The sequence below is a fragment of the Salmo trutta genome, chromosome 1 (assembly GCF_901001165.1).
Source record: "Salmo trutta chromosome 1, fSalTru1.1, whole genome shotgun sequence".
In the NCBI taxonomy this organism is placed as follows: Eukaryota; Metazoa; Chordata; class Actinopteri; order Salmoniformes; family Salmonidae; genus Salmo; species Salmo trutta.
In genome coordinates this window covers 49229419-49246522 of record NC_042957.1, presented here as the reverse complement: position 1 = coordinate 49246522, position 17104 = coordinate 49229419, and the positions used below count along the sequence as shown (strand labels likewise).

At 42.4% G+C, this 17104-nt stretch overlaps 1 protein-coding gene across 7 annotated transcripts in view; it reads left to right on the top strand.

The window, feature by feature from the left end:
• Positions 1-1715: 1715 nt before the first annotated feature.
• Positions 1716-17104, top strand: part of LOC115198265 (G patch domain-containing protein 8) — a 39124-nt gene continuing 23735 nt past the window's right edge. For 2 of the 7 annotated variants that reach the window (XM_029760164.1, XM_029760117.1), the window contains exons 1-2: positions 1767-1797; positions 15389-16666. Coding sequence is in view for 1 of the 7 variants with exons in the window: in XM_029760143.1 (XP_029616003.1) it covers positions 1753-1797; positions 15389-15466 (123 nt within the window). In the remaining 6 variants the exon portion in view is untranslated. Of the gene's footprint in view, positions 1798-15388; positions 16667-17104 lie in introns of those variants that run through there. The other 5 variants (XM_029760143.1, XM_029760172.1, XM_029760126.1 and 2 more) reach the window with 5 other exon arrangements.

Sequence of the window (17104 nt, the reverse complement as noted above, 5' to 3'; positions counted from 1 at the left end):
CACTACAACTGCCTGTGCATCGCAATGCTGCAAGGCAAACGCAGCATTTCATTGGAAATGAATGTAATTCTGGTGTACCAAAATGCAATGATGCTGTCAGTGTGTTCGAAGTGTAACTTGACAGAAATGGTAGCAGAAGGTGAATGTTGAACTTTTGTTGCATACATATCCAGATGATGCTGCGTACTATTTAGCACAACGACACTGTCGGTGTGATCAAGGGGTAAAATGCCACAGTTGCAGAATAAATTCAACAACATGTGTTTCATCATCACTGTCAAGTGAAGTCCACAAAGCATATAACCAACAGTTACATGACCTACAGCAGGGTCAAGCAAGTTAATGTTTCCGACATTTTCAGACTACTAAACAACTATTAATTTATAACCATGGAGAGTTACTTCAAGTCTCAAAGAAAACAGGAGCTGCCTCCACTATTCCATTACCATTTCAACTTCAACATTTCAACATAATAAAATCATCTATGCGCAAAATGGCTGTGACAACTGAAAGATATAAAAAACAATACACTCCAATCAATTTAAGCTAAATATGATGTGCTGTCCATGGTACATCAGAAAATAGTTGAGATTAGTAATTGCCATGCTGGGTTTAAAGTAAAAACATATTTTCTCAGCTTTTTTCTCAGTCTATGTTGAGGAGGTCAGAGACCTAGCAGAGTGTTGCCAGGACACCAACCTCTCCCTCAACATGGGCAAGACAAAGGAGTTTATCGTGGACTACAGGAAATGGAGGGCCGAACACACCTCATTCACATCGATGGGGCTGTAGTGGAACGGGCCGAGAGCTTCAAGTTCCTCAGTGTCCACATCACTAAGGACCTATCATGGTCCAAACACACCAACACAGTCGTGAACAGGACACGACACGTTAGTTGGCTGAAAAGATTTGACATGGGCCCTCAGATCCTCAAAAAGTTCTACAGCTGCACCACAGAGCATCTTGACTGTCTGCATCACCACTCACTCACACATAACATGTACACACAACTATATGTACATATCTACCTCAATTTCCTCCTACCCCTGTACATCGACTCGGTACTGGTACCCCATGTATATATCCAAGCTTCTGTATCATTGCGTATTTATTAATTGTGTTACTATTTTATTTTATTTTTTTTGCGTTTTTTGTTGTTGTAAGCATTTCACTGTTAGGTTACACCTGTTGTTTTTGACAATTAAATGTTGTTTGATTTTTGTGGCCTTGGCGCTATTCAATGTTTTGACCACGAGATGGCATGGGAACCTATCTTAATTGTTATCCAGGTAGAGCTTGTGGAAATGTGTAGTCTCCCATTGAGCTGTAATAACAAAGTAATAATGTAATGTATAGCTTACTGCTCGCTTTCGACAGCTGAAGTAAAATAATACTATTTCTAATCTAACAAAGTGTACATGAGTGGGTATATGTGTGGGATATAAATGTAGACTAAACTAAATGACCTAGATTGGCATATGAGGGTGGCCGTTGCTGGTTTAGCAACCAGCTAATATACTTGGGCACGCTTAATAACAATAAGTTACACTGTTTTACACATTTGCAATGTTGTTTCAAAGTATACGTCAATCAACAAAAAAAAAGTTAAACATAAATTAATACATTTAAAAAAAAGTATACGTCAATCAAAGTATTTGCGAGTTACAATTGGACAGTTGCTTTGTTGGTAACTCAGTAGGCGTTTCCATGTCCAGCATTCAGAGAGACGAAAGAAGCTGCTGCGTACAGAAAATGGCTGACAGATTTTCTAGGTTCAACGAAGAACGTGATTTCCAGGTAATGTTAATCAAATATTTAGCAACAAAACACAATATAGTATAAATAATATCACGATAATAATTGTGCACCTTAATAACACATTTTAAAACGAACCAGGAATCTGTAGTGTGGTTCATAGCCTCGCACTATTCGAGAAGTCTGCAGGTATGTTAGCTAGGCTAGTTAGCAGCAACTTGATAGTCCAGTGTTCGACGAGTTGCATTGCTCTCGAGCTCGTCTTGGCGAGCAATGGATTTTACACACAACTGCCAATTCTAAGCACGTGCTTAGTGGATACAAATAATGTGTAATTTTGACAAAGTGAACCGAGTGACCTTGGGGAAATGAGCTAACTACATCGAGCTAGCTAACGTTAGTTGGCTGACTAGCTGTCACATTGTTGGTGCTGACAATGACAACAATGACAATGTAAATTTAGTCATTTAGCAGACGGTCTTATTCAGAGCGATGTACAGTTAGTGCATTCATCGTAGGGTAGCTTGCTAGGTGGGACAAACACATCACAGTAACATTTTCCTCAAAGTAGCTATCAGCAAAGTCAGAGCTAGTAAGGGGGAAACATGGGTTCTATTGTACTGTAGCCACCATCCATGGAACTACATACCATACCTGGCTGTGCAACATTCGGGCGAGTTGAGAATTATATGTGTAATGTTAGCGCTAACTACATGTATCGTTTGTAGCTAGTTAGCTACTGTAGCTAGCTACGCCGCTTGTTGGTGCAGCACAATGTATTCGCTTTTGTTATTTACTAGTAGGGTACAGATAAGGTGAGCGGATTCCTTTCTCAGTTGCTCGACAATGCTGGGTTTGTTTTGCTTCTGTTCTGCTTATGTCGGATTTACCGGTTATGCCAACTAGTTCACGCATTTTTTGACATGTTACTTCTAATGGGCGACAATTTTAACTGTATTGCTGGCAGCACCACAACACTAACTATTAACCTCAACATATGCAATGAATGTATTCAGATTAGTTGGTTTATTGCTTAGCTTGTCTGAAACCCAAGACAGGATGGGATTGAGTTGGTGTCCTGTTCAGTTTCTGCCTGCGACTGACGTCACTCATATAATCCGTTGGTCTTCCAGTGTGTAATTTCGGCCTCGGTTGCCAGTGAATACATACAGTATTTAGAATTTTAGTGATTATGTTGTGGTCTTCAGCAATGTTCCCTAAAATGTTTTTAGGCTCTGAACAAATTTCAGGTATGCTGAGAGCAAACTTGAACTTTGTGAAAAATCTTTGCAACTTCTTGTATGTGTTTACTGTGAACACTGAGGCTGTACCTACTTTAAATTACACTTTTAACAGTGGCAATGTAGGCTACTATGGCTATTTGATCATAATGTTGTCCTACCAGAGTGGCGTACCATCAAAAGCAATGGAGAAAATGCACCCCATAACATTTTAACATGAAAATAGCTGTTCTATCATTCAGCCTACAGTAGCAGCCAATTTGTGGTGTTCAATGTAGGCCTTCATTCCATGAGACTTTTTAAAATAAATATACAAGGCTTGACATTAACCTGTTTATCTACTTGCGCTTCAGACAAGGTGAGTGAAAATGTTGTTTGATCCAAGTAACCACTTTACAAAATGCATTATTATTCCCATACCATTATTACAGATCAGACGAGTTATGCTACCTTCTGCCTATTGGCTACTTAGCTCATTCAAGCCTGTCTCAAAATACAACAGTGCCCCTTTAAGACATAAATAAAGCTCTTTACCTAACTCAGGTTTCAAAGATGTCTAGAAATGTACATGTTTTATTCTCTTGTAGGAAGCAGTCACTCCCCTATTGCTAACTACAAATGACTGGGCTAATAACTCACTAACTAGCAAAGGATATGAACAAAATGTGCACATGTGGCTACATGCAGCTCTAGCTTTGATCTCAAAACAAGCGCATCTACTCACGACCGCTCAAGCTGCAAACACAGTCCAGTTCAAAGTAAATGGCACAGATCCATATGTCAATTGTCTAATTGCATATTGGCCTACTGCAGCTCTGATTGTTTATGCCGCACCGGTCTGTGTAGAGTACGTGCGGTGTAGTGTGTGTCAATGCAATAGAATCCTCCTCAGATGTGTTCTGCCTACAACAAAATCTCTTGCGTAGTTTTTGTTTCGTTATGTTGCATTGAAAGTGGCTATTGCATTGATTCGATCACATTTGCCACAGTAAAGGGAATGTTGATAGTGTTAACAGGGAAAACTCTAGAACAGTGGTCATCAACCTTTTCTGAGTCAAAATGCAACCTGAGATCTAACAAGACTTAAAAAACGTAAACCTATGCAAAATTAACCGATTAAAAACAGTACTGTAGCAATGAGGTTTGTGTTGTAAGCTATAGGCCCAATACATTATCACCACATATTGGCTTTGCTTGAATTTACCTGCCAGTGCATTGTTCTTGTTCGGGCCATTTCAAAAAATATATATTTAAAAGAAAATTGGGGTAGGCTATAGGATCACATTGGTCGGTAATAGATTACTTGTGAAGCACACCCGAGTGAGCATACATTTAAATCATTTTATTTTTATTTTACTGGGCTGATGGTGCCTGCAATCTGGTCAGTCTCAGTGGAGGGAGAGAGCAGCAAACAGAGGGTCTGCCTCTCAATGTCCCTCCGCTTTCCCTTTCCTCCACTGACCAAAAAGTGACAGCTGATAGCGAAACTCGAGTCACACCACATTATTTTTGCCTCCTGCACAAATTCATGTTGTTACTCCTATGAACAGAGAAAGTGAAATATTCCTTGATATTAAAAAAGACCCAAACTGCTAATAATAACGCAAGCCCATAGATACATTTTCCTACTCATTCATTACTGCTGCAGTACTTGTAGCACTGAGTGGAAATAAGAAGAACTTCATTTTATGGCTTAAAAGTGTTAAATACAACATGTTGATAGTGCTGAGTAAGAACTTTAACATGAACTCACTCATGAAAACAGCAGCTCTTTGCTGTATTCATTGACCGTTTCTCTCTAGTCATGGTTTTAAACATTTTGAAATCTTATAGTATCAACTTTGCTGTCGCTTTCTTTTATGCCTGCTACGTCACTGCAGACATGGTCATCTGAGCCATCTGATTGGCCAGCGTTAGGCCTATAGTGCACTTGATTTGCTCTCTGGGCCCACCGGGAAGACAGTTTGTACTTTGACACATGAAATGGTTCAAAATAGCAACAGTTCACCTACCCGGCGCGCAGGGCAGCTGAATTGTGTGCACATATCGCAAACAGCCCGAGACAACAAAACCAAAATTAATAGGAACACAAGGCTTTATCATTGGGTTTTTTGCAGAAATGTTTGGCGATCGACTAGGAATGCCTTGGAGATAGCGATCGACTGTTTGGTGACCACTGCTCTAGAAAGTTAAGTTCCATCTCGTGCTTCTCTCTGTGGGCAGATATTTCTGCATGCAGTCCTGGGGGAGCTGCACGCTCTGGCTACTGCACGCACGCGCAGTTTAGAGTGAACATTGGTCTTCAGTCATGGTTGTCAAAGTAGCTCAGAGTTTGAGAGATTTGGACAAGTTGTGCTGAATTGTGTGCCACTGTCAAAAATGTGCACGTCCTGTGCCAATTTCTTATATTTTGGCATCGCACCACTGCAATGATCATGTTACAATGCGTCAAATTGGGATAACCTACATACTTTTCAAACTAATTCCCTTGGGTTAAAGCTGCCCAAAGGTCTGGCAAAAGATCTGCTTGCCTTCATGGCTGTGTTGTTTTACTGTACCCTACTTTAGTTGGTGTTGGCACCGGTATGTGCGTATGCTTGTATTTGTGGGAAGCTGGAGCTGTCTACCCACAAGCAGCTTTGGCTGTCTGCTACTCACACTTGTCCTTGACCATAGGAAACGCTCAAACTCTTGTGAAATGTGTGCAATGTCTACAAGTGACATGCTGGGATTATGTATACAGTAATGGAAAGGACAGTCATTATTTTCTTATGGTGCCCATAAATAGTGCAGAGGCCGAAGTGTTGCTCTCTCACCACCCTATAGTAAAGTCAACTACTAGGCTGTATAAAGCAGGGCCATGGATGTATACTACAAGTTTATTGTACACTGCATAGTGTTTTCTGTAGTACATTCAGTTCTCATTGTCCAAGAGATTGTTTCCAAAAGAGGCCTGCCACAGTCAGTCATGCTCGCTAGTTGCTAGGTCCCAAGGTAATATAACTCTGCAAATATAAGGTGTTCGTGATACAGAAATTGATTAAATGATGTGCTTTGATATAGACTACATTTACTTTCTTTATTGGCTGTGTCTGTGATGAATTATGTCTTGCCCTTCAGTCCTCCAATGACTGTCTGTGGCATACTTCCATCTCAAATACCTGCAGCCTATTTGGTGAATGAATGAATTTAGCTCAAGATGTTTCTTAAATATTCATGCCAACACTTCCCTTTTGCAGGGTGTGAGAGAATGTAGAGATTGTGGGGTTGTCGCTGCAGGTTACACTGCGCAATTGAATGTTGAACGTTTCCCATTAACTCGCCTAAATCTCCCTGCTCTGCTCTCACATGCCCTAGCAAGCAAATCTAACCGTCTGCAAAAATGACACATCAGTCATGCCCCTGTCTCATGCTTGTTATGAAAAGCTGTTGTTTGTGTTTCATACTGGTTATTTTCTAACGTTCCTGAACCCAGCAGAATTCTGCTCTCATAATGAGGCTTAGAAGACGTTGTGCTAACTGCCCTGTTTTATCCCTATTTGTTTGTGGGGTTTTTTCCCCTGTCACTCACCTCAATTATGGCGATGGGCCAGGCAGCATAGAGGACTGGACAAGACAGGGAAATGGACAGAGAATGACAGGGAGGTGTTTGAGGACTCTTTAGACCAGGGCCCTCCCATCTTAAATAAAAAAAAAAAAAAAAAATGTCACGAGCTACTAATTTTTTCAAACTTTCAAATAGGCATCTTCTCTTCTCTCCCCCTTCTAGAATTCTTGCTACATCTTTGGTGTGTTTTGATATTTATAAGTCTGTGATCAATTTCGTTTTTGTTTAAGCCATGTCTAACTTGACACATTCCTTGAGTGTTTTTAGCAGCCCATAAGAGAGAGATTTTGACAGATGACACTAGGGGCTTATTTTTCTAAGTGATGGCAGCACCTATTTTTGGATGGAAAGTTTTTCTGTTTTTTTATTTGCTTTTGGGTGCTCTTTAACACTGCCCTAATCCAAGACCTAATTGAATGATCCAAGATAAAATACCAGATCAAGAATGTGTAACAGGGGAACAAGGAAATTACAGGAGATTTCTGTTTCCAAACTGTTAGTTATCTAGTGGTCAGCATGTTCGTCAGCTTCTCTGGACTAGAAACAGCACTTCAACAATATTATCTTTGTTTTAGTGTGGACAACCACTGGCCACTCTCATGGTGTCCACAGATCTGTGGCTGGGCATCCTGTGCAGCTGCTGTGGGGAGGGGGGGTTAGGACTAGGAAAGGCAGTACCAGTACACACGGTCTGTTGTGTGGCCTCAGGGCCCAGTGAAGACTGCTCCAGACCAGCTGTTCCCAGCATGCAGTCTGCCAGCCAGAGGCCCAATGAGGCCTCCTCACACCACGCTACCTCCTGTGAGGAGCGGAAGACAGAGGCCCAGCCTCACACACCCAGAGCCAAGCCAGTCTGCTGCCGTGATACTACTCAGTCTCAAACTGTCGCAGTCAGTGTTCTCACTTTGCTGCCTTCATTCCCTCTGGAGCATTCTGCATTTCCATGATCTATTGTCTCTCCAAACACTCTGGGTTTCCAAGAATTTGTGAACTATCTGCTCTCCTGGGTTCCATCATAGTGGGTTTCCCCTAGCTGTGCCCAGACACACAGTCTGTTATTTTCTCCCATTTAGAACAACACTACCTCAACACTATCTCCCTTGATGCAGTTGTTGGCTTGATTTCCCAGAGATAATGAGGGGTTTGAATTGTTATTTTATGAATGTAGACCACAGAACAAGCTGTCTATCATACCTCTAATACTCCCCTACCTGATCAGCTCTGTGGTGGTTGGATGGTATGGGATACTGGGATTATGGGCTTGAATGGTTCTGGTGAATACAGACCCCGGGGGGAAGTGTGGCACTTACCATCTGCCTTCTCTCCAGTCGGAGCTCATTCCTCACATGCTGCTGAGGCCAGCTTTTTCCCCTTTCGTTAAAGAATATGAAGGGGAATTGGGGAGGGGGCTTGATGAGAAAGGACAATGAGACTGGGCATTCACACCCGGAGTGACCCCATGTTTGTCATGCAAACTCTGCAGCACTTGGGTTTTTGAGATGAAAATGAAATATTTTGTGTTTGATTTACAATGAAGCCATCTGCACTTTTCAAATGTTCAATGATGTGGTCAGGGTACAGAAACACAGCATGCAGGATTTGGGTGTCACAGTGTGGACCTCAGAGCCCCTGTATGGCTGCCTTACTGGCTCCTGGTGAGTGTTGGCTCTCTGGTGGGGAGCCCTAGGGCAGGCCATATGTTCCAAAGCTTGTAAGATGGGGCCTGCTTGTGAGTGTGGAAGGCCACTGTTCTTCTGAGTCATGTGGCTAAAAAGTTGCTCCATTGGATTGAAACTACGGGGGATTTTTATGTTTTTTAATAGGGATGCACGACATATCGGTGAACATATCGAAATCGGCCAATATTAGCTAAAAATGCCAACATCGGTATCGGCCGATGTGCAAAACCGATGTCAAAGCTGACGTGCATACCTATATAACGAAGGTACATGATGTAATGACGCCGCGTAAAATTTTGCACTACACGTGCAACACAGCATTCCTAAACTAGCCCACAATGTCTGCTGTGTGGATCGAGCAGTCAACAAGTCAAGCAGTCATTTGAAAGAGTAACAACATTTCAGTGAGACAACTCAAAGGCGAAATCCATTGAAGCCAAGATAATGGAATTCATTGCCCTTGACAATCAACCATTCTCTGTCGTGGGTGATGTTGGCTTTCGCCGACTGGTCGAACACCGGTTAACACTATCAAGTGCACTATTTTTCCGATGTTGCCCTACCGGAGTTACACAGTAATAGCGTCACTGCTATTAGCTTCACGACATGCATACTATGGAACACCGTTTGGGTCTTTGCGTGTCAAAAAAGATACAGAAGCTCTGTCAAAGCTGTACAAACAAGCAAACACCGGCCACGAACGATGTTTACAATACCACATTGGTAATAAAGCATCATTTGTTCGACTGCAACTTCTGGGGTAGCTAGCTTTAGCTTGGTACCTAGCTAGCACCAATACAACCAGCATGCAAACAATGAGCAGTAGAAACTGCAGTCCTTTAAATTATTCTTAGCAATGATTTAGGAATCCTTGTGAGTAACTATTAGCTAAGTTGTCACTTGTTGTTCGCCTATTGAAAAGTCAGTTCATGAAAATAAGTAGCTAGCCAGCTACTTAACCCTGTTGCCCAAAGCTAACGTTATAAGCAGCCAGCTAGCTTATGTGTTGTGAAGCTAGCCACAATAAGGATTAGGCACAATGGTGGAATTAGCAGTTTGCCTTCAAATTAAAAGTATATAATTGACAGTGATGCAAATGAATACAAATAGTAGAATTATGCAGTACCTTTATTTTGAAGGCTAACCGCAAAGTTGTATTGGCTAATCCTTATTGTGGCTAGCTTCACATAGATAGGTCCAACCACCATTAACCTCTCTAGGGTAGGGGGCAGTATTTTCACAGCAGGATGAAAAACGTACACAAATTAAATGGCCTACTACTCGGGCCCAGAAACTAGAATATGCATATTATTAGTAGATTTGGATAGAAAACACTCAAGTTTCTAAAACTGTTTGAATGACATCTGTGAGTATAACAGAACTCATATGGCAGGCAAAAACCTGAGAAAAATCTAACCAGGAAGTGGGAATTATGGTGCTTGTAGTCCTTTCAAGTCATTGCCTATCGAACACACAGTGACTTAGGGTTCATTTTGCACTTCCTAAGGCTTCCACGTTTGACACGTTTGAACGAACGTAAATATAACTTTTTTTACTTTTCGTCGTGACATTTTCCGCGCGCTTCCTATATTTGGAGTAGCTAACTGAACGTGCTAACAACAAGGAGCTATTTGGACATAAATTATGGACATTATCGAACAAAACAACATTTATTGTGGACGTGAGATTCCTGGAAGTGCCTTCTGATGATCATCAAAGGTAAGTGAATATTTCATAATGCTATTTATGATTTTAGATGACTCCAAAATGGCGGGTATCTGTATTGCCTAGTGTATTTTTCTGAGCGCAGTACTCAGATTATTGCAAAGTGTGCTTTCCCCGTGAAGCTTTTTTGAAATCTGTCACAGCGTTTGCATAAAGGAGATGTTCATCTATAATTCTTTGAATAACAGTTTAATATTTTATCAACGTTTATGGTGAGAATTTTTGTAAATTGTTGTGCTGATTCACCGTCAGTATTGGAGGCAAAATATTTTCTGAACATCACGCGCCAATGTAAAATGGGGTTTATGGATATAAATATGAACTTTATCGAACAAAAAATGCATGTATTGTGTAACATGATGTCCTAGGAGTGTCATCTGATGAAGATCGTCAAAGGTTAGTGCATAATTTTAGCTGGTTCTCTGGTTTTTGTGACGCCTGTCCTTGCTAGGAAAATGGCTGTGTGCTTTTTCTTGTGTTGGAACTGTCCTAACATAATCTAACTTTATGCTTTCGCCATAAAGCCTTTTTGAAATTGGAAAATGTGGTTACATTAAGGAGACGTGTAAAATAGTTGTATGTTTGAGAACTTTGAATTATGACATTTTGTGGTTTTGAATTTGTCTCTCTGATTTTTCACTGGCTGTTGAATAGTGTGAACTGTGGGTGGGACGCTAGCGTCCCACCTCCCCAAGAGAGGTTAATCAAATAAGAACTGTCTTATTAAAGGGTTATTTCAGATGACACCTATCCTATAAAGTTAGCTAGCTATAGCAACTGAAACAGATTATGTTGGGGAAGAACATTGTTTGCATCCATGAGCTGTGTAATCAATGTGTAATAACTATGTAAAAAAATGTATGAACGCGTTAAATTATGTGACATGCAGGCATATTCAGGTCCTGATTGGTCAACAAGCTTATTTGACACGTTAAATAGTATGTTTTGACACGCGAAGACCCAAATGGTGTTCCATAGAAATCCTGGTTGAGAATGAAACGACTGAACAAATGAACAACGAAACAGCACAGCAAGTAAGTGAAAGAAATAGGTTTTGATTATGTTTTACTGGTAATGGGGACATGCATAAATGCCAACAAAATAACTTTTTGGTGTGTGTGTGTGTAACCTTTATCTAACTAGGCAAGTCAGTTAAGAACAAGTTCTTATTTACAATGACGGTCTACCCCGGACAACGCTGGGCCAATTGTGCGCCGCCCTATGGGACTCCCAATCACGGCCGGATGTGATACAGCCTGGATTCTAACAGGGACTGTAGTGACACCTCTTGCACTGAGATGCATTGCCTTAGACCGCTGTGTCCGTCCGTGTGTGTGTGTGTGTGTGTGTGTGTGTGTGTGTGTGTGTGTGTGTTAACTATTTAACTGTACTAGAATGCTTAAAAGGCCGCATACATTTTAAATATTGGTTATCGGTATCGGGGTTTTTGCCAAGGAAAATATCAGGTATCGGCCAAAAATGTGATCGGTGCCCCACTACTTTTTAACTCTTGTTAGATGATGATTTTAGAAAGTAACGTTGTGTGTGCATGAGCTTGTATGTTACGCTACTTAGTAGGGCTGGGAATTGCCAGGGACCTCGCGATACAATAATATCACGATACTTAGCCTAGGTGCCGATACAATATGTATTGTTATTCTCATGATTCTATATGCGATTTGATACTATGTTTAAAAAAAAAAATTAATAATATATCATTTACTGGAGTTTTGGTACAGGGACAGCCAACTAGTACAAAAATATTGCGAAATTGTAGATACGATGTAATGTCAAAAATAATATCAAAATATGTGACTATGGAGTTACAACTATCACCAGTCCAGGATACCCAGGCGCTCAGTATTCTCCAGGTGTTTCTCTCCTGGTCTACACGAGAGCCCGCTGCCAAGCAACACTGCACATGGAACACCCAGAGATCCGCTAACTTCAGCCTGTGTACACAGACATAGCCACCGTCTCATCCCACCCATCTCATAGAAAGCCCATTGATTTAGACTAAATTGTCATTGGGGCTCAGGCATGTTGCATGTTATAACACTATGCAGAGCATACTGCTCAGTATTCAGAGCAGCCACCGAGTCTCTTCTTTCTAGTCTCTTCCATCGGACTCGGTCTGAGCAGCAGACTTCCCCTAATGTGGGGTCATTCGAGGTAAGCATCAATTATCCATTTCAATGTAGACAGTGGTAGCGGGAACCCTCAGTTACAAGTTTAGATTGATGTTTATTTATTTTAATGCCAAAATATTTATTTTGCTTTTGTGAGTGGTGAAATTAGACCGGAGATGGAGGAGAGATGAGAGAGGACCAGCTGGCAGCAGTGGGAAGATGAGTTTGTGGCAGGAGCTGCAGCTGGTTACACATTAGGCATTCTGATCACTTCAGAAAATCAGGAGTTGTGTGTCCCAAATGTAACCCTATTCCCTGAAGAGTGCCCTACTTTTAATACGGGAAATGGAGGGGAGAGGAGGCAGCCATTGATTTGCTGGTAAATAACCCCCTCCCTTCGCTCTGTTATAAGGAACTGCCTCTCCCTAATGGAATTCTCCAAAACAAACATGCTTATGCAGCTTGCACTTCAACTGAAATAATGACCTGTTAATGTGGGATCGGACAGCGGTTTGAGGGTTATTTGTACCTGTTTTTAAATCGGTCAGGCTAGTGTCATCCTTGGATCTCATGTAAAGCTTTACTGTGGTATTAATCATGTTGTCTGGTTAGAAATAAGGGAACAGGTGATCCGTTTTTGAATTTAATCCTTGTTTTGTCTTGAAGGTTTGAGCTACGATAACGTGATCTATTGTAGTTAGGCTAGTATCTGTGTTCTTCAGTGGATCCCCCAGTTGGAAAGATGAAGCGGTAGTAGAATGAGTAGGTGAGTAGACAGTCACTGCTGCTGCTGGCGGCCGCCTCTACAGACTTCAGAGCACATCACAGTCTCATCAGAAGACGTCCCGCAGGTTCTAACCCACTTAGGCTTGATGTTCTGCAATAAAAAGCTATTAGAAATGGATCCTCCTCTGAGGTTGTGTGTTAAACTCAATAAGCCTCACGGGGCTCTACAGTGAAGCGATTTGACTCATATTTGTCATGGTGTTCCTAAATTTCTCTGTGTGCGCCAACATTTTTCAACTTAGGCGCACACGTGCTCCTCGTGACAAAAGGTCAGCGTATAGCTCTACCTCAGTCGTCTAAAACCATTTGATGAAGTCGGTACCGCAGCACGACCCAAGCCTCAAATATACTCCGAGCAAAGGGATATGGGGCTCGGGATCTCTGTATTATTGAACACACTAGAACAGTGGCTTTCAGTCAGTCTAATTGAACACATTGAAAGAACATTGCCTTGTCTTCCAGTCATTCAGACTCAGCAGGTTGAAGGTCAGAGGAATCGCATCTGCTTTCCAAGGTGACCTTCACGTGCCATTCTGCTGCCTCTGCTTTGAGGGGTAATGTGTCTTTTCTGGGAACAGAGACTGTATAGAACACCCACCTTCTGGAAGGAGTGACACACTCATTACTCATCTCATGTCATCCTCAGGTCAAGGACCCTGTCTCATACAAATAGGATGCCTCGTTTTTGCATCCTGCTGCCCTGAAAAATACAAATAACTCAATTAATTCTAGCCCCCCTCCAATTTGTTCCCCCTCATTGCAGACAGGGAAGTGAAATGGGTTAGATCTCTGCACTGACCTCATGGCATTGAAATGTTGTGGTAATATAGCTACACACACACACTCATTCACTCTCTCTCTCTCTCTAGCCTATTATTTTGTACCACCGTAACCGGTTTAACCACTCGGGGAAAATTTGGTTTCCATCTGTCTTGTAAGATATGGTGCTCTTCAGCTGTCAAGCTTAGGCAGTAGAGAACCTTATCTCAACAGTGCGTGCATTAAGCTATGTCTTTGGCAGGAATCTATATGTGTTTTAACATGTCCATTTCATCCCCTTTTGATTGTGTGTGTGGTTTCTGTGTAATTGTGAAATGTGTTTTAGCCTCTTGGGAGCTGAAATGGTTTCACTTCCATCAAGGGAACACAGAAACAGTAGGAGTTTCTCTTTTGTAGACTGTTCCGTTTTCCTTCGGTTGTTGTTCCCTCTGGCTTTTCACTACTGAGCGCTCTCTCTCTCTCTCTCTCTCTCCATATCTCTCTCTCTCCATATCTCTCTCTCTCCATATCTCTCTCTCTCTCCATATCTCTCTCTCTCTCTCCATATCTCTCTCTCTCCATATCTCTCTCTCTCCATATCTCTCTCTCTCCATATCTCTCTCTCTCCATATCTCTCTCTCTCTCCATATCTCTCTCTCTCTCCATATCGCTCTCTCTCCATATCGCTCTCTCTCCATATCGCTCTCTCTCCATATCGCTCTCTCTCCATATCGCTCTCTCTCCATATCGCTCTCTCTCCATATCGCTCTCTCTCCATATCGCTCTCTCTCCATATCGCTCTCTCTCCATATCGCTCTCTCTCCATATCGCTCTCTCTCCATCTCGCTCTCTCTCCATATCGCTCTCTCTCCATATCGCTCTCTCTCCATATCGCTCTCTCTCCATATCGCTCTCTCTCCATATCGCTCTCTCTCTCTCCATATCGCTCTCTCTCTCTCCATATCGCTCTCTCTCTCTCCATATCGCTCTCTCTCTCTCCATATCGCTCTCTCTCTCTCCATATCGCTCTCTCTCTCTCTCTCTCCATATCGCTCTCTCTCTCCATATCGCTCTCTCTCTCTCCATATCTCTCTCTCTCTCTCCATATCTCTCTCTCTCTCTATCTCGCCATATCTCTCTCTCTCTCGCGCCATATCTCGCCATATCTCTCTCTCTCGCGCCATATCTCGCCATATCTCTCTCTCTCTCGCCATATCTCTCTCTCTCGCGCCATATCTCTCTCTCGCGCCATATCTCTCTCTCGCGTCATATCTCTCTCTCGCGCCATATCTCTCTCTCTCGCGCCATATCTCTCTCTCTCGCGCCATATCTCTCTCTCTCGCGCCATATCTCTCCATATATCTCTCTCAAGCTGTCTCGCTGTCTCTCTCTCTCAATTCAATTGACTTTATTGACATGGCAAGTTCATTATTACTTACATTGTCAAAGTATACATATGGGAGAAAAAATAAATGAATGGTGGGACCAACAGCAGTAATAGTGGACATGGGATTACCATTAACTACAACAACAATATTAATCAGAACAACAATACATTAAAGCAATGGTAGTAGACCAGTGTCAATCTCTCTCTCTCTTTCTCTCTCTCTGTCTCTCTGTCTCTCTGTCTCTCTGTCTCTCTGTCTCTGTGTGTGTTAGCTCTCTGGTGTCTAACCCTCAGTCCCCATGTCATGTCTTCTCTCTTAGGGGGGAAATCACTTTGACCAGTATGAAGAGGGCCAGTTGGAGCTGGAGCAGGCGTCCCTGGACAAGCCCATAGAATCGGTAAGGCCTCATCCTTCACCCCTGCACCTTTTTGGACAAGCCCAACTTGAAACTGTGTGTGAGAGAGAGAGAATTGATGATTGGTCCAGAGAGAGAGAGGGATAGAGCCTCGCCCCCTTCATTCACCCTGTACTGCCTGTGTGATAGACACGTCCAGTGTTCCCTTGACAACCCATTCTCCCTAACCAATCAGTAGAATCACTGTAGACCCCCTCTGCTTCCTGTGCCATTTCCTGTGTGATAGCTCTTAGCTGGATGAATAGGATTATATTTTCATTATTATTCATTATTATATTTGACTTTAATCGTAGCTCTTAACTCTGAATGTGCGTCTGTCTTTTTTAGCCCGTTTTCACTCATCCAGGCACTAGTTCACTAGATTGTTAGAGTGGAGTGGATAAGGCACAGTCTATAGTTTAAATACCTTCCAATCACTCTGTTAAAAGGGCAGTGTACAGTAAAATGACATTTGTGTATGTCCTCTAGGGAAGCGTGAGGTCCCTGAGTTTAGTGGTGGAAGTTTGCTTATCCCTGTTTGCCTCCCTTGCCCTCGGTGCGAAATTACACCGTGGCTATTTAGCAATACAGGCCATTTGTACAAACCTCTCTAGCCCCCTCTACAACACATCTCACACACACACAGACACACACACAGACAGACACACAGACAGACAAACTCTTCTTATATATTTATACACACGCACACTCTCACACACACACACACACACACTCTCCCATAGTTAATTATAGCTTGCCAGCACCCTAGCCACTGAAGCACTATCACGAGATGGACATACTCACAAGGGGTCCTCTCGATAAATAGCATCTAATCTAATACTCTTTGGGCTAACAAGGTTAGAAGCGTAGCACACAATCACATGTTCACAACACACACACACGGGGGGGGGGGGACGAACAGGCGAATCAGATGTGGTCTGATTGTTCTTCTCTGACCTGATTTGGGAAAGGAAACAGACTCGGTGCCTTATCCACTCCCACAGCAAGAGAAGAGAAAAGGTGTAGGTTTGGAGATGGAAGTGTATGTTTAGTATCTGTGTGTGTGTGGAGTTTGTACTCTGTGTGTTTGTGTGTATATAGGACAGTTATCTCCGAACATTACAGTATTGTACACAACTTGGGGTGTTCGACATTTCTCTCCTGCAGCGAATTGGCCCCTATTAGCTAAGCAGCAATGACCCGGTTTGTATTTGCACGCTCCGCTTTCCTACTCCCATCTTTTTAGGGTTTCCTTGTAACGCTTCTCTTACTGTCTCTCTATCACTCTTTCTCTGTCTTCACATCGCTCTACGTCTTTCTGCTCTCTCAATCAATCTTCTCTCTGTTCTTTTCATGCATCTATGTTCAAACAATTATTTCTCTCTCTACTACACAGTGATTCGGTGTTCAGTACCCTCTGTCATTCTGTGCTGGCATGGTGCTTGTGCAACTGGGACTGCATTTTTCGCTGACGAGGCACATGGATAATATCGCAGGCAGCTCTTTCCTCTCGCTCCCCCTTCCATCTCTCCCTCCCTCCCTCTGTCTCTCTCTCTCTCTCTCTCTCTCTCTCTCTCTCTTTTTCTCTCTCTCTGAAGCACCACGGAGAGCAGGCCTGAACTCCACTCTTGTCTCTACAAC